General features: G+C 35.2%; 1 protein-coding gene across 1 annotated transcript in view; it reads right to left on the bottom strand.

The window, feature by feature from the left end:
- KIAA1328 (KIAA1328 ortholog) overlaps nucleotides 1-19,295 on the bottom strand; it is a 358,322-nt gene that overhangs the window by 278,925 nt on the left and 60,102 nt on the right. Inside the window, exon 5 of the mRNA XM_059041354.2 lies at nucleotides 15,295-15,410. Within this exon, the coding sequence (XP_058897337.1) occupies nucleotides 15,295-15,410 (116 nt within the window). The remainder of the gene's footprint in view (nucleotides 1-15,294; nucleotides 15,411-19,295) is intronic.

Below are 19,295 nucleotides of genomic sequence, written 5' to 3' on the forward strand. Positions count from 1 at the left end.
TGAAGCTTAGAATGCCAAGATTAAAAAGTTGTGGCTCCCCAAAAATCTACAGTCATCATATCTGCCTCAAATTGCCAAAACTCAGATGTCTTTTACATGAAAACTAAATAAACATATACTGTTTTGATTACTGTTAACTTTGGCATTTCTTGTTATATACAAGGAAGCTTAATCTTGACACAGATTCACAAAATATCCTTAAGTAGGTTCCATCTAATCCTAGTCTCTTCAGCTTTGTTTCTATATTACTTTCCTGTGATCTCTTCTACACCTTGTCAGAACAGCATGAGATTCCTTAGCAATTCCTACCTAATTTCTTCTCTTAGCAACAAACTTCCTTAAAACTGCTTTAAGAATTTAAAAGCATGCTCACTCATATAATCAAAAAACATTTTGCTTCAAAAACTATATTGTCTCTTCAAACACTAGAAACGTAGACATCCTTTGGGCAACAGAAATCTGAACAAGAACTCTAAAGGCAAACAACAACAACAGCAACAAAAACTTCAAATAGAAGACAGCATCTGAAATAAAAGATAATTTTTGAAAGATTTATTATACAGAGTGATTTCAGAAACATGGCAGGATGAAAAACTACTTTTGTCTCCCTGCTTTAATCTACAACCAGTAATACAACCACAACTCAACAAAGGTGCCTCTGCCCAACACAACAGGACACCGGAGAATTCCACACACCTGTACGTCTAAAGGTAGGTGGGCTGAAACACATAGAGGAGGCAGAACCAAGGGAACAGCAGAGATTGTGCTTGCTATCCTGGCCCTCTGACCATGGCAGCAGAGCCCACAGCTACACAGAACCTAGTAGCAGCAGGGAAGGCGGTGCACACAACTCTGGCCACCAAACGGCACCAGTGACCATGACTGCAGGTAACTGGGTAGCAGCGGCAGTGGGGCCTGCAACCCTACCCCTCCAATGCTGAGGTGTCCATGACCCCAGCCTCTGCCCCACCATCCACAGTGGTGGAACCCAAAAACCTTACAAAAACAAACACGGTGGAGGTGCCGGTGCAACTCCAGTTCCCCCACCAATGTACCACTCACCCCATAGTGTATTCTGTGTCTCAGGGGATGCCAGACACAAGGAAAGAGCCCACCATCCTGATGGATGAAAGTGGCTCTGAAAAAGCAAGGCAGCAACAACGCTGGTGGCACAAAAAACAATAATGGAGGCAAGAAGCCACACCTCTTACAGAGATGGTAGAGGCTGGAAAGTGCCACTCTCAAATACAGAGGCAGTGCAGGTAAGATAAGCCAAAAACTTGTGTGATAGTGCCACCTACCAGAAAACAAAAGAAAGGAAACTAACTCTTAACCTGTCATTTAACTTCAAATGAGCAGACAGAGGAACAATTCAAGTAACATGAAGAAACACAGTAACACCATACCACAAAAAGAAAATGACAATTCTGCAGAAACCAAACTTCAAGTCATGGAATATTGCATTCTAACTGATAGAGAACTCAAAATAGTTGTCATGAAAAAACTCAACAAGATACATACTAGACAACTCAGAAAGGCAGTTTAAAGAGCTCAGGAATACAATTAATTAACAAGTGGAATACTTTACCAAAGAGACTGAAACTCTAAAAAAGAATTAAACAAGAATCAATCAAATTCTTAAGCTGAACAACACAATAAACAACATTAAGTATGCATTAGAAAGCACTGGAAATAGAGGAGACTATATGAAAGAGAGTTAGTGAGCTGGAAGATGACATACAGAAATGATACAAGTGGAAAAGGAAAGAGAAATAAGATGTAAAAAAAAAAATAAGGAAATCCTATGAGAGCTGTTCATCTCTTTTAGAAAGGGCAACATTAGGATAATGGGTATCCCAGAAGGAGAAGAAAGGGAGAAGGGAGCAGAGTTTATTTAAAGAAATTATAGCTGAGAACCTCCCAGACTTGGGAAAGAAACTGGACATACAAGTCCATGAAGCTAAGAGAACATCTAATTACCTCAATGCAAAAAGACTTCTACCAGAAATTTTTAAAAAATTGTCAAAAGTCAATGACAAAGAATTTTCAAAGCAGCCAGGGAAAACAGGATGATAACCTACAAAGAAACTCCTATTAGGCTATCAGCAGATTTCTTAGCAGAAACCCTACAGGTCAGGAGGGAGTAAAATAACTCTCTCAAGATACTGAAAGATAAAACCTGTCACCCAAGAATACTCTATTCAGCAAAATTATCATTCAGATATGAAGGAGAAATAAAGACTTTCCCAGACAAACAAAAGCTGAGGGAGGTCATCAACACTCGACCTGTCTTACAAGAGATGTTGACAGGAGTACTTCTACCAGAAACAAAATGGAAAAAATATACAAAACTTTGAGCGAGGTGATAAATAGAACTGGAAAATTGCATCTATCAGAATAGATTCTAAACACTTTATTATAGTATAAAGGTTAAAGGGGAGAAAAAGAAAGTAAAAGAATAACTATAGCTATCTCCATTTGGTAACAAACCCACAACATAAAAAGGGATAATTTAAGACAACAAAAACGTAAAAGGTGAAGAGGAAAAGAATGGAACTTAAATCCATTGTATTTCTATATGCCAATAATGAGCTAGCAGAGAGAGAAATTAAGAAAACAATCCCATTTATAATTGCAACAAATATAATAAAATACCTAGGAATAAATTTAACCAAGAGGTGAAAGACTTGTACACTGAAAACTATATGACATTATTTAAAGAAACTGAAGAAGACACATATAAATGGAAAGATATTCCATGCTCCTAGCTTGGAAGAATTAACATTGTCAAATGTCTTCATTACCTAAAGCAATCTACAGATTCAATACAATCCCTATCAAATAACAAGTCTTGGAGAGCATGTGGAGAAAAGGGAACCTTCATAAACTGCCAGTGGTAATGTAAATTGGTGTAGTCACTATGGAAGACAGTATGGAGATTCCTCAAAATAAACTTAAGACTAGAACTACCATATGATTCACTAGTCCACTTCTGGGTATTTATCCAAAGAATATGAAAACACTAATCCAAAAAGATATCTGCACTCCCATGTTCATTTCAGCATTATTTACAATAGCCAAGATATGGAAACAAACTAAGTACCCATGAACAGATGAATAAAGAAGATATGAGATATCTATATATATATTGGAATACTACTCAGCCATAAAAAAGATGAAATCTTGCCATCTGTAATAACATCGATGGACCCTGAGGGTATTATGCTTAGTGAAATAAGTCAGACAGAGAAAGGAAAATACCATGGGATGTTGCTTATATGTGGAACATAAAAAACTAATAAACAAGGAATAAAATGAACAAACCAACCCAAACGAAAACAGATATGTTGATACAGAGAACAGAGTAGTGGTTACATGGGGGTAGGGGGAAGGGCAAAATGGGTGAAGGGGATCAACTGTACGGTGATGAATGGAAAATACATTTTTGGTGATGAGCACATTGTAGGGTATACAGAAGTAGAAATATAATGTACAGATGAAACATAATGTTATAAATCAATATTACTTTAATAAAAAACAAAATAAAATATATGATAACTTGAAAAAGAATTATAATAGCATTTGCTTTGGTACAAAAAGAGGCTTATTTAAATTCACAGCATGCTTGAAATGATAACGTTTTAAATGTGTGAGGGAATATAATAAAGAATAAAAATAAAATGATTTATCAAATATATCTTCACATCCATTTGGATGTTGTAAACTTTTTCAGGGAGAGAAAATATTTTTGTAGACTTCAAATTTTTATAGAACTTTTACAGTTTTGATCACCTTTTGTGGTAAACAGTTCAGATATTATTAACATGTTAAATACGATAAAATTCAGACTTGCAGAGGTTAGTTTATCCAAGGTCATATAGCTAGTTTAAAGGTAAAACGAAGTCAAGATTTCAAGTTTATGATTTTCGTGTTCTTTCCAAAATACTACATTGTTTTTATTATGTCACATATTGAGATAAGTCATATCTGAGACACCCAATTGCTAATTAACTAAAATTTACAAAAGAATTGTTCATATATTTTACTTAATAAAGATAAAAAAGCTGCCTTAGCAGCATAAAGCACTTCTCTGCCATCTCAAATTACTGTATAATACTATATGAAGAATATACTTATAAAGGCTGTGATATTTCTAAATGACTACAGTTACTAACACATTAAAACCTCCTCTCACTCCCTTTGCCTCTAGACTGTTAAACTAGTCCTTGTGCTTTTAGCCTGGCACACAGATGCCTTGGGGTTTATATGTGAAACAGAGGTAGCTATCTGGCAACTTTTCCCTGCACTCACCTAACAACTATTCTCTTCTATCACCATATCCTAGGCTCTCTTCTCAAATGTCAAACTTTCTCTAGTACAAATTTCTCATTAGGGTTATTTCTAACCTTCTTTTCTATTGGTTTCATCTTTCTTATTTTCTCCTTTGCCTGTTGTCATTTTTCCTGTGTTTATCAGCCTTTGTGTAGATAAAGGTCTTTTAAAGGTATGGCCAAAAAATAAGACACACACATTATAACTACTATTAGAAAAACTGACCAACTGGAACATCAGCTGGAAGATAAACAAGTATCATCTTTAGATATTTAAGTTTTCTAGGTCATATTTATTTAGAAATTCAAGGAATGTGTAAGACTTTTGTTATGAAGCGTTCTTTCTCCATTTTTCACCAGCCTGAGCATTCAGGAAAAAAGTTGAACAGCCTGGGATTTCTGTATTAACAAAAGATAATGAAATTGGGAAAAGGTGACAATTCTTACCATCTTATCTATAGGGAGATCCATTTCAAATATCCAGTTAATTTTTGTCATTACATGACTATACCATAATTAGATTTACTACATCTTAAAAATTAGAGTTGGAAATGTAAAATCTTGGGCATAAGTATAAAAATAAAAAAGGAAATGTTATTGTATAAGTCTATAACCGAAGCGAGAATATTACCATCTGAATCATTTAACTATTCAAAAGTGAAGGCCATACTGAGGTTAACAACACTTAAGACAAATTTGCTACTGGTCAACAATAAAGTCATTCATCATATTCTTCAAATCTAAAGCAATTACAAGCTGTGGTACGGCAAATGGATTTAGCTGAAGAGATTACGTCAGAACAGCCCTTTAAAGAAGATCAGTAATGTAAAAGGCCAAATGAAATAATGAACTCTCCTCAACAATAATTATTATGGAATTGATTTATCAAAAGTCTATTTCTTCGTGAAAGAACTGTTGAAACTTCCCAAAGTAATTTAAAATTATGCTAAACAGATTAACTACCGTTTATCCAGTGCAGAACTATTAACTAAAAACAAATTTAATTAAACAGAAATGTAGAAAATAATTTTTTTTGAATTTCAGTCTGCTTAGCTTATTTACATGTGGGCCTCAAAAACAAGTGAATACTTTAGCTGCTAGGGCTATTTTAGAAGCCCCAATCCACATCTATTTGAAATCCAGTGTCACTATAAAGCAACACAGAAATTGCTCTCTGGGGGTGCTCAGGCTCCACATCTAGAGCCTTCAGCAAGTCAAAGAAATGAAAACACTTTCAAAACCAAACCTGCAAAGTAAAGCTATTTGTTTTATTATAAAATGGTACACCACAGATATTAAAAGGATCTCAAACAATAAGGCAGAAAAATCCTTAAAAGCAAATCTCATTAAAAAATACAAAATAATATCTTAAAAATTAGTGTTCAAAGTTCAATAATACCCAACCAGGAGACTAAAAATAAAGGAAAACTATCAGAGAATGATATCTGAAACCACACTAATTATTTAGAAATTTAGAAACATTACCCTTCTACAGATACACTGAAAGGCTTTTTCAACATATACACAGAATAAAAATACCAAAGAACTAAGTACATATTAAATACTGTCTAAATCTGCTGAGGCTGACAAAATACCATAGACTGTGTGGCTTAAAACACAAATTTATTTTCTCATGGTTCTAGAGGCTGGAAAGTCCAATCAAGGTCTCAAAGGATTTGGTTTCTGGTGAGAGCTCTCTTCCTGGCTTTCAGATGGCTACTGTGTCCTCACATGTGGGGGATGCAGAGAAGGGAGGGAGAGAGAGAGATCTCTTTCTCTTCTTAGAAGGCCACAGTCCTATTGGATTAGGGCCTCATCCACATGACCTCATTTAACCTTAATCACCTCCTAAAAACCCTTCTCCAGATAGTTACATCAGGGGAGGGAGGGAGGTGTTAGGGCTTCAACACACGAATTTTGGAGGGACACAATTCAGTCCATAGCAAACACTAAAATAACAAACACATACATATGTAAACAAATGAACCTTGCTAAGCCCAGAATAGAGGGCAAAGTGGTTGAAAAGCACAATCTTATATCTTAATACTCCAAAATATCTAAGTTTAACAGTTAGATATATTTATCAAGATTTCTTTAAGACTTGTTTCATTCTCACAGAAGAAAAACTAAAAATCAGAAAAGGTACTATGAGATGGAAAGCAGATCTTAATCGTTTCCTAGAACATTTGTTTCAACATATAAATATACTCAACATTCTTTTCCAGCCTTAAAACAAAACAAAAAACATTTCTTCAAATATAGATACCCTTTGGCTAGATAATATCTCCTTTTCTTCACAGCCTTCACTTTCTCTACTACTCAAGTCTAAAGCAACTAAATTGGCTTAGTCTTCTAAAATGAAATTGACATGGTCTTGCATTCAATGACTGTGTAAAGTCACAAAAGTATAAATTAGCTGATCCAAGACTGACGTAAATTTTCTTATTCAAAACACAGTACTACTGTAAGAGCACTACAGTTGCCCAAGGAAGCACAAGATGCACAAGTTAGGGCAGTCGGTATTGGTATGAATGCTAAAAGAGTTCTAAGAGTCAAATACTGTTAAAAAAATTTCAGAAAAATGTCCTGAAGTCTCAAAGAAAACTAGCAAAAGGAACAATGACAAAGAAATAGAAATAAACTGTAATAAGTAGGAAAAACTAATGAATTTTTCCTACCGAGTATGTAGGTACCACACAAGGGAGTCATAAAAATGAAGGTCACATGTGTTATGTGATATCAGTAATGGAGGGCTTAAACGTCAAAATTAAGAACACGCATTTGATATTTTAGGCCATAAGAAGCCAAGGCAAGTTATTAAAAAGACAAGTGATGTGATAAAAATAGTCCTCAAGAAAGATTAATCTGGCAACAGTGATGAAATGAAGTCAATCAAAGGGCGGCTGTAGATAACAGAGATGGGCAAAAGGATACTACACAGGAATGCAGTGAAGTGTCAGTGAAAACAGCAAAAGACAATGGGTTCACAACTTCTTTATCCATATATACAATGGTGTATTACTCAGTCATAAAAAAAGAACAAAATAATGCCATTTGCAGCAATATGGATGAACCTACAGATTCTCATGCTGAGTAAAGTAAGTCAGACAGAGAGAGACAAATATCATATGATATCACTTACCTGTGAAATCTAAAAAAAAGGCTACAAACGAACTTATCTACAGAACAGAAACAAAGTGATAGATGTGAAAAATAAACTTATGGTTACTGGAGAGTAAGCAGGGGGAGGGAAAAATTGGAAGATTGGGATTGACACATATAAAATTACTATATATAAAATACATAACTAATAAGGACCTACTGTATAGCACAGGGAACTCTACTCAATACTCTGTAATGGCCTATATGGGAAAAGAAGCTAAAAAAGAGTGGATATGTGTATATGTCCAACAGATTCACTTTGCTGTACACCTGAAACTAACACAACACTGTAAATCAATTATATCCCAATAAAAATTTTTTTAAAAAAGACAATGGGTTCAGAATAACATTTCAGAGGGAAAAATGATGAAGACTTGGTGATTGAATAGAAAAGCCAAAATACAAGTGAATCTCAGGAACATTCTACATACCTGGATTTCTGGATAATTAGGTTACACTCTATTAAGTAACGCTCCCCCCTCCCATTTTGTTTAACCAACTTTGGATAAAAAGCACTGTAAAATATAATTTTTTGATAAAACTGTGCTTTAACTATCAAGCAGGTTAGAAAAGTAAGGCTTATTGATATTTGTATCATTCACTGCTGCAAAAATAATTTGGTGTAAAGACAGTTGGTGTCAAAAGATTTCACTCTTAACTCTGCAATGGGCTGTTTGTTACCTCTCCAGACCTATATCTTTATCTGTAAAATAAGGATATGAGTATCTGCCTCACCTAACTTAATCAGGTTATTGTGAAGATTAAAAAGTATAAGTGAAAGTACTCTGTAAATAGAAAACCAACACACAAATGTAAGATGTCTTACTAACAGAAGTACTAGAAATACCAAGAAAAGAGAATGGGATTAAAAACAATTTAGCATTATTTTGATGCCTCAGAATCATCATTACGAATGTTAAGTACTGTACTTCATTTAATATATGATGGCCTTGACATATATCTAGGTGGGGAGAAGCTCTAGACTGCTGTGCATTTTCAGTTTTTATGTCATTTTTAATAGCTTTCATAGCTGACTCTCCTGTCAGCTTCAATTTTCTCACTGTAGCTCCTTTCCCCACTTCTAATTTTCTACTTCTAATCTGCAATGGACTTACAAACTAGACACCAGATAATGAGTTTATTACTATACATGTGACAGCCTCAGGAATTTTCATATAAGAAAAGTCCATATATAGGGGACCAGAGCAGGTGAGGAGTACTTCTTTTTATTCTTATTCTTGGATGAGTTCCAGAAAAGTAAAGTGTAAATATAACTCACTACCACAGAGTAACTCAAACCCTAAAGGCTTACTGAAATGAAGTTGTATATAATAAAATTTTAATATATTTTTTTACTTTCTGCAAGCATTTATCATCAATTTCTACCTTCAGTTAGCATTAATATCTAAGTATTTTTAAGAGAACAACATAACCTTTAAGAACAGATTAAGGGGACTTCCCTGGTGGCGCAGTGGTTGGCAGTCTGCCTGCCAACGCAGGGGACACAGGTTCAAGCCCTGTTCCGGGAAGGTCCCACATGCCACGGAGCAACTAAGCCCGTGCACCAAAACTACTGAATCCTGTGCTCTAGAGCCTGTGCTCTGAAACAAGAGAAGCCACCACAACGAGAAGCCTGTGCACTGCAACAAAGAGTAGCCCCTGCTCACCGCAACTAGAGAAAGCCTGCACGCAGCAACAAAGACCCAATGCAGCCAAAAATAAATAAATAAATAAAAAGAACAGCTTAGGCAACAATAATACTAGTAATAACTAGTTCTTTCCTTAAGCATGCTTATTTCTTTGTAATACAAATGTAAAGGGTTATTTAATCTGTTATTATGATTTATAATGACATTACAGGATAATATACAATAATAATGGTCCAAAACCTGCTAAAGTTATACAGCATCACAGAGCAAATAAAATGGCCCCCGAAAGCACAACTTCTACAGTACTAGAGATAGTTATTAGATTAGTAGAACAATGTTGTCTACAACTTGTTAAATGGAATAAACTGACTATCCAAGTGCACAGAATATATCCTACCACCATAAAATTCAATTTGTAAACATAAAAAAACAAAACCCCAATATTTATTCAAAACAAAAAGGCTGATAAGGTGTTGGGCAACATACTTTGCTATATTCATATACCACATTGCCAGACACCACAATACCCTCTCCTCTGCCTATAGGCTTCTTCACTAAGTTTGGATTTTTAATTCTCCCCAAACTATTTCCAGGACTGGAGAATCTCCTGCCTTTCCTTATGAAGGATCAGAAAGATTAATTAGAAAGGGAAGACGCACCCTTTCTTTTGAAATTCATTTCCTTTCTCATGAAACTTATTTCTACTAACTATCTTTTCCCACCTGCCTACCCACCCAAAACCACTGCATCCAGATCTATGATAGAGCTTCCTACAGCATGGTTCCTATTCTTGGTAAAAGTCTATCAGATCGTGGTAGTTTGGCTCATGTAGCAGAGATGTATATAGTTAAATAGAAAGCTTGGAATACCTCTGAAGTATTATTGCTATTTGAACAAATGATTTCTTTTTACATAATTAGATAAAATTCTTGTGAATTTTCTCTAGTCTAATTTCAGCACAGACATACTGAGACCTTTGGCTTTCTAAAACTTTCCTCAAAAAGGTTAAGGTTGGTTCCTTTAAAATTCTTTCTTCCTAGAGCAAGGTTTCTAAAACAACCTCTGATGCAATGGGCTTGAGGATCTAAGCTCTAAGTACCTCTAAACCTCTTCAATTTACTAAGTCTCAATCAGAGAGACAATGGAAACAGACCAGAAGTTGAAAAAAACAAACATTTCTGTCAGTCTGGATTCTGGGAGAGGAAAGTAAGACCTGGTTTGTTCTCAATGAGCACCTAACTGGTATATATGATGCAGAAAGGTTTCCCCTTTCATAGAAATAGAAGATAAAGCAGAGAACAGATCAATTTCACTCTCCTATTGGGCCTCTAAGCAGCCTAAGCACCTGCTTAACCTAATGAAATCCATCAAAACCCCACTGAAGAAAGGCACAGAAGTGAGAAACAGAGAAGCTAGTCAACTCATCCTTCATTCATATCAATAGTAGTAATAACGAGAATTGCTATCTTTTTTTCAGTGTCCCAAAGTAAGAAACACTGCTAGATTCTTTACACACACAATGTAAAGCGTCTGCCAAATTTCAACAAGCCTGCAAAAAAGGCATTATTAGCTATCCATAAATTATAGATGAAAAAGGAGACTTAGAAAAGTTCAGTAGCATTCCAAAGGTCAGACAGCTAGGCAGTGCTGAAACAATTTTGACTCTAAAGCCCATTGTGCTTTCTTCTCTGTCACTTCCCTTGCTCTTTCAGTTAAAACAGTGAAATCAGAAAATATAAAACTTTACTTTCCTTCTGTAAGCTTTTGATACCATCCTGACCTGAGACCTATGTTCTGGAAATACAATCAGCTCAAACATTAATCAACTTTTGTATTGGCTACATCCTCTGTGTCTTATACTATTACATGCTAACATGTTTTAGAATTATTCCTATTGGACATATTTCTCTCTACATTTCAGATTTATCTCTCCATTCATACTAATTTAGCTAGGCAAAAATCAACTAGGTTCATCAGATTGCTTGACTTTGTAAATGGCATATTCATTTACATAGTTAATTTCTCAAGAAATAAGCTGTCTTTGTTCAAAGACTGAAAACTACCAAGGATTTTTATGTTTTAGTAATAAATTCTCTATTTAGTGTAAGAACAAATCCTTCAAAAGCCTGATCCAAATGCAAATATGTAAAATATCTTTACTCTTTTCTACTAAGGGACTGGACTGGTCTGGGTTCATACAGTTGATCAATAAATCCTGTTATTAGAACGTTTAAAACAAAAAACCCATAAATTAGGATAACACACCTTTAAAATGCCAAAAATCAGAATCCATATAGTTCCTCACACAGAAACAGGCTTTAAAATAATTTGAAATTATCTGATTTCATGCATATGAGTCTGAATCATTCATGTATGAGAGGTTAATATATCTGTAGTTAAAATTGTATTGTTTTAAATCATATCCTTGTTTTATGTTTCTAAGTTTTACAGAGTTTTATGTACTGTAAAATCATCTATATTAACCTTTGACAAGTTTATTATACTGGTAAAGGAGATTTGTACTTGAGCAATCACTTGGAATAAAAACCATGGATGTCACTGTTTTTTAATCATATCTTCCATTCTCTTTTCTTTGACAAGTTCTACGAATACCACTTATCTTTAGGTGATTCAAAAAATCTTAAACCAATTATACTAACTAAACCATTTTAATTTTTGAACATGGTCCAACATTTACTCCAATCTTCACTCACAATAATAATAATAAATGCTCAAATCAAATCCTTTTATACCAAATGCAAAATAGGTCTAACTACAACACATGTCTAAGTCTTTGACTTATTTACATGCCTTTTCCTTTACTTTAATCTTATAAGGTAGATGGGGGTGAGCAAACCTTTCTGCTGAGGGCCAGATAGTAAATATTTCGGGCTATGTAGGCCACAGGGTCTTTGTTGCAACTGCACCACTTGCAGGTGTAGTGCAAGAAAAGCCACAGAAGATACATAAATGAATGTGTGTAGCTGCACTTAGCTAGCACCCTGATAGATCTGGCCCATGGCAATAGTTTGCTGACCTATGTGCTAAGAAAACAGGAAAAACTGTGTCACTACAATCACCTGGGGGTATCTTAATATTCATCCTGATAGAAGAAACTATTCTGTCCATAACCATGCTGAGTTTAGACTGCTTCAACACTAAATACAATTAATCTTGATTCAGAAGAGTGCTAAAATAGTCCACCAAAGTTAAATTCTGCTTTATCAGAAAGCCACACATTTTTGTTAAGTATACAGATAAACAAGGTCGCACTCTAACTGTGGCCAGGATTTCTAAATTGTCTGCTACCTCCTTCCTCTCTCACTTTATTTCTCCAACTCACCCCAATTCCACTTGACATAATATTTATTTATTTATTTATTTATTTATTTATCCTGTTCCGGGGAGATCAAGGTATCACCACCTCCTCTGTATTTAAAAAGTGATTTCAGGGACTTCCCTGGCGGTCCAGTGGTTAAGACTCCGTGCTCCCAATGCAGGCGGCACGCGTTCGATCCCTGGTTGGGGGACTAAGATCCCACATGCTGCATGGAGCAGCCAGAAAAATAAAAATTAAAAAAAAATTTTTTTTAAGTGATTTCAATTTCCACTACTTCTGCTACCAGAGTTGGACGCTGACTTCATTTCCAATCCCCTTCCCTACTGCCTCCCACTGTCTAAATTGAATAAGCTAAACGCTCACTTCCTCAGCCTCCCCTGCAGATTAGCATGCCCATGTGATAAAGTTCAGGACAATAAATATCTCATGAAAGACTGCTGGGGGGCAGCGTCGAGGGAAATGCCCTGAGAGAAAGATTTTATGTATTTTATTTTATTTTATTTTATTTTATTTTGATTTTATGTATTTTAAAGGACAGGGAGTCACAACTACCAGAACGTGTTCCTTCCCCTTTCTTTCTACCTTAATGCAAATCTAATACCTGGAATTGGAGCAACCATCTTGAAACCTGGAATCCTGCAACCATTAGAAGCTAAGAGAACTGTATGGACCCAGCACTGAAAACTTTAAGCCACTGAACCAATGCCAGAGGCCACTTATCTCCAGAATTGTTATGTGCAAAGAAATAGGCCCTGTAAAGTGAACTTCTGTTACAAATAAAAGCATTCCTAGTCCACCTTTTCTTGAAAGTGCTAGGGTCCTGAGTCACTATTCTTTTTGCAAAGTGAAAGACTAACACCGGCTGAGCACAGATGTGAATTCTGACTAAACAGTGCTATTTTAACCAAGAGAGAAAAGTAGCAAGAAGAAAATCACAGAGGCGGGGGGGCATAGCCTGAGAGTTGACAGCCCAGCACAATAAAGTCAATGAAAGCAAAGAAAAGAGAAGGCCCAAGATGATTATTCAAATGCTAAAGAAATACAGAAAAAAAAAAAAATGGAAAAAGTACTCCTGTTGAACTGTGGGGCCCATAAAACTAACAAATGTTCTACTCCACAAATCAAATCGGAGAATTCTGATTCTATTAATTTGCAATCATGCACTCCCACTGTTTGAAAAATACAAGTTCAGAACTCAATTTTTAGAGTTATTTTTTGTGCTTTTTTTCCCAGTGAATTAATTTATCTTTATGCTTCTATTTCCCTGGTTTTCACAAAGGTATAGTTACTGTCAATACATGATCTTTTTTTTTTTTTTTTTTTTTTTGCGGTACACGGGCCTCTCACTGTCGTGGCCTCTCCCGTTGCAGAGCACAGGCTCCGGACGCACAGGCTAAGAGGCCATGGCTCACGGGCTCAGCCGCTCCACCGCATGTGGGATCTTCCTGGACCGGGGCACGAACCTGTGTCCCCTGCATCGGCAGGCAGACTCTCAACCACTGCGCCACCAGGGAAGCCCCATGATCATTTCTGACACTCAAAGAACCTTCAAAAATATTATTAAAATCAAGTAAATGGGGGACTTCCCTGGTGGTCCAGTGGTTAACATTTTACCTTCCAATGCAGGGGGTGCGGGTTCAATTCCTGGTCGGGGAGCTAAGATCCCACATGCCTTGGGGCCAAAAAACCAAAACATAAAACAGAAGCAATATTGTAACAAATTCAATAAAGACTTAAAAAATGGTCCACATCAAAAAAAAAATCTAAAAAAAAATCAAGTAAATGATGCTACTGACAATAAAGACAATCATTCCTTTAAGCATTCACATACTCCTTTAGCTGGCAGATCCAACATCCTAACTTTAGGGACAGTCACTTCTCTCTCTCTTTTTTTTTTTTTTTCTTTGCGGTACGTGGGCCTCTCACTGTTGTGGCCTCTCCCGTTGCGGAGCACAGGCTCCGGATGCGCAGGCTCAGCGGCCATGGCTCACGGGCCCAGCCGCTCCGCGGCATGTGGGATCTTCCCAGACCGGGGCACGAACCCGTGTCCCCTGCATCGGCAGGCGGACTCTCAACCACTGCGCCACCAGGTAAGCCCCGTCACTTCTCTTTTACACCAATGTTACTGCAAAAAACACCCAAAGGTAAGTATCTACCCAGTCAAAACAAACTTCAGAAATATGCTTATTTCAACTCACATATCCCTTAAAGTAGAATTCTTAAGTTAAAAGACCATTTTTAATTTTTTACAAATAATGAAATTATACATATTTACACTCACACACACATAACCCTCTCTCTAATTCTAAACCCAATAGTTTTCTCTTCCATGAGAACAGTTTGGTAGTATTATGTTGCAGTACAAACATTTATCAATTACATCATCTATTAGTTACAACAGATTTTTTTATTTTTATGATTTCAGAATAGAATCCCTTAGAATTGTCAAAGCTTTAGCTAGAAAGAATACCAAAGACAAAGAGGGTTCAGGCTCAATTACAGTAGTGGAACGGAATTTAATAAAGTTCCAACACTACATTTTAATGCCCAAATTTCTTAATGTCTCTTTGAATTGACAAATGTGTGCTCCACAGTACAATAGCAGCAGTGGAACAGCTGGACGACTGTATCAAGCACAAAGGAAGCAACAACACATTCTGTTAAGTGTCGTTTTGATTGCCTAAAAATGGCAACCCATGCAGATTTACTCTCTGTTATAAATTAAAACAATTATTTCTCTGGAGTTTACATTTTCTTCATGAAAGAGTCAAACTTTCTGCACGTTAAAAAAGAGGACTTTCAAAAAGGATATCTTCCCTTTCTTTGATGATCAGTTCATTCTGTTCTTCCAACTGCCTGATCTTCTTCTCAAATGATTCCTGCTCAGCTTTGAGTCTTTCTTCTGTTACTTCCTTTTCCTCACTTACTCTGAAAGAAATACAAGTGAAAAGAAAATGCCCATGAGAATAAAATAAAATATGTGCCTATAGCTGTGGTTTACCAAAACTAGATTCATTCCAGAGGTATGCTGGTTTCTTCAGGGATACTTTATGTTTTTTAAACTTTTTAAAATTAACCTTTCAAAAGGCAATATTCCACACCTTTGTAATAGAATATGCATGTGGTTTTTACATCAAGAATTTTTGCAATAATCAGAATTGTCTTAAATATGGAAAGTCCTAAACTTTATGGGTTCCCAATTATGATCCAGGACAGAAAAATATCCAATTTTTAAAACAAAGATTTCATCTCTTCATTATCAAATAAGGCACAATTTATTTAGATTTAGATCTTTTTCATACTTCTATTTAAATCCTGTCAATAAAATAAACAACATATATACCACTTAAATATTGCATTAAACATACATAGGTGATTTTACTTTTTCCTGGTACTAATGCCCTGCAATCCTCAGTAGCATATAAATAACTGGACTAGAATTTTTAAATGGCATTAAGATAAAAAGAGGTTTGCACATTTATTCTTAGTTCAAAAAGGGGTTATAAAGTAAAAAACACTGACCAAAAATATGTATCTTTAATGCTTAACTCTGAAAGGTATTCCAACTCAATCCTATCAAAAATGGGTGGTTTCTGATAAGAGCACAGAGGGGGAAAGAAAAAAACTAAACAACATTAAAATTTACCTTAAAATGACAACCCTAATTTTCATGTTACTCTGTGAACAGAGATGTTGGCTCTGAATTTCTGTCACTGGTGATTAATTCTCCAAAGAGAGTATAACACATTTTATTTTATAAGATCACACAGGGATATGTGTTAGTGAAATCCACAGGGAAGCCAAATCTTTTCTTTGAGCATCTAAATTTATTTCCTCCCACACCTGTACTCCACCGAGCAATTTCTGAATAACATGAACTCCACAGCCTTTCCTTTGTTGCTAGCTTTCTGGTGGAGATATTAAGATCAATGAAATAAAAGAATGAAAATTAGAATTTTGAATGTTCAAGAGTTGATTGCATCTTGTCTTTGAATTAATTTGTGTGAAAGTGCATGGCATATAGTAATGTTCAAAAAATAGCTTTATTTTTTCTTGCTTATCATGACATTCAAATCATTTTTCCGACTCCTATTATTTACATTTAGCATACTACTAGGCTCATGTATGGGACTCAGGACCTTCTTTCTATGAGCATAATCTCTAATACCAATACAATTACAAGGAATCCACACAACTAAACAAAGAACAAATATACACATACGTAGAGGATTTATAATCTAGTCTCAGGTTAGCCTGCTCCCTTGTTGCCATCTTTTTACAATGCCTTTACTTTTCTTGTCATTATCCTCAACCACATTTGTACTAACATCTTTCACAGTAATTCCCCACTGCCTCTTAAGTTTTGTCTAAAATTGTCAAACATTTGAACCATTAATTCATTCTATCATCCAACTCGCTCCTCTTCAATCTATCAACCGGCTTCTGAAACACCTTTGCTAGGAAACTGTTCCAGATCAAGTACTCCCCCAAACTGTAAATCAGAAAACCACGTACGTACATTTGGTGACTGTGGCAAAGCATGCTTATTTCTCTGGGCATCATTACTCCCACTCATAAACAAAAAAGGCCAGACTAGACAATTTTAAAAATTCTTTCCAGCTTAAGTTCTATAATTTCCTTTACTATACTATAAACATACTGGAACTATATATATGTCCTTTAAAAATATGGAGAGCATTTGTAAAGAAGTAAGAAAGAAGTTAACAAACATCTGGTCAGGGTACAAGGCATACAATACTGTAATCTATGCAAAAGCTACAGCATAGGCTGAAAGAGGCAGTGGAAGAGGATGACAAGAGAAATATTAAAAAGTGTAACGATGCAAAATTTCACATGAGGTTAAAATAAAACAAAAGAAGTGATGAATCTGTAGGATCATGCATAAAAGAAAGATGAAATAGGTAATGCTATATATTGTAAGGAGAGAATAAACACTGTCAAGGTGAGAAAATATGTGGCAAATTCTCTCCCTGTTTAGATTGGTCAAATCCTAAAGATGAGACTGAAGAGGAAAATCCATAAGCAGATAAGAGAAGATTTATTTTCATTTATTTATTAAAAAATATTAACTGAATGCCTACTATAGGAAAAAATAATCACAGTAAGTTTATCCAGTTATGGGATATCCAAAAGGAACCTCACAATGGCCCCTGTCATTTCAATTCCATTCATAAAAGCCATATAAATATGAGGAATGACCCAAAGATTTGTTTGTTCAAGAAAGCAAGGCTTCCAAGGTCATAAAAACAGTAACAACAAAGTACACTGCCACATTTACCTAACATTAAAGTAAATGAAGAAAGTATGTCTAGAGACTGCCAGATCATAACATATACCCCAGCATTTACTTACTCCCTTTGTCAAACCTGAAGAAAATCCATGAAAACTATAGGGATCACTGATGGCAAAAAATGCTTGTACATATATTCAATAATGCCAGTGGCTATGATGAGCTTCTCCCAAAACTTAAAGTGCTCTATCCAGAAGAACCACTCTTTCCTAAATTTAATTTCTAGAGATATTTGAAAATTTTGTTGCTACACTATTTAAACAGGGCTTTTTTTAAAAAAAAAAAGAAAATATTTTCTGTTACGCTGCTATGATTAGACTACCCGTTAGCAATTATTATGCTCTGGAAGGCTATAAACTTAACAAGCTGTGTTAAGCACAAAAGGCAACATTTCTATAGGCCTATCTAAAGATATGCATGGCTTCTCTGTGGCCTATTAGCATAGTTAATAGGAACAAATATATTAATACAGCCTTTAAATGCAAAGGACTTGCCAATAAAACAAACTCAAGATTTTATATCCACTCTGAAATATGTCCTCCTGTTTAATTTATGTTCAATAATATTTCCCATGAGGTGCATGTATGAGAAATTATCTGGTATCTTGATCTACATTTTTTATCAAAGCATTCTCAGACCACAAAGTAACATAAAAATACCTAATCCTCTATCTCATTTAGAGTACAGCAATAAGCTAGTTAACAAAATGAGAATGTAAACACAAAAAAGGGAAATATTTGACTAATAGGATAGAAAAGTTGAAAACTGGTCAAGAGGATATTCCCAGTGTTGGTTTGTTAATTATTTACAAGGAGGACAATAGTCTGTTCATAAAGAAATAATCATTTCAGCATTTATTTAACATCAGAGTATTTCTCAATAATGTCCACAAACTGTACTCTTATCTAACAAGGAAAGAGAATTCATACACTTAGAGTTGGGTGGTTGGGCTGAAAACCATGGCAAATAACCTGAGTTTCCTTGAAGGCTTATGTTTTAGCTTAAACATCCCTGCACATTCTGTATTTTTCTCCATAAAACAATCTTTTCTGTTTTAATATAAAAAGTTTCCCCATACCCATCTATTCTAAACTTTTTAGTAAAACTAATGTTCTAGGAAGAGATTTATTTTATGGCTTTACATACCCACAATGTTCTTCTAGGTACTCCAGAAATGTCTTTCTAATGTGAAAGACAAGGTCAAGGCAATGAAGCTTCTATCCCAAAGAGAATTAATTAGAGCTCACCAATGGTCAACCAGATAAATTTCTTTCCCTGATTGATATCTTACATTTGGAAGCAGAGAATGCTGGCAGCATTCTATAAATTCTCAATATTAACTTAGTGGATAAAATTTAGAGAGATTAGATGTCCTAGATTTCACAGGACGTCTAGCAGACAGAAAGGGATATATTGTTTTTAAGCAAATGTAAATGCATGGTGAAAAAGAAGAGCTTTCATCATTAAAAAAATATATTTATACAAATATATTATATGGCAGT

Source organism: Kogia breviceps, chromosome 15, assembly GCF_026419965.1.
Source record: "Kogia breviceps isolate mKogBre1 chromosome 15, mKogBre1 haplotype 1, whole genome shotgun sequence".
Classification (NCBI taxonomy): Eukaryota; Metazoa; Chordata; class Mammalia; order Artiodactyla; family Physeteridae; genus Kogia; species Kogia breviceps.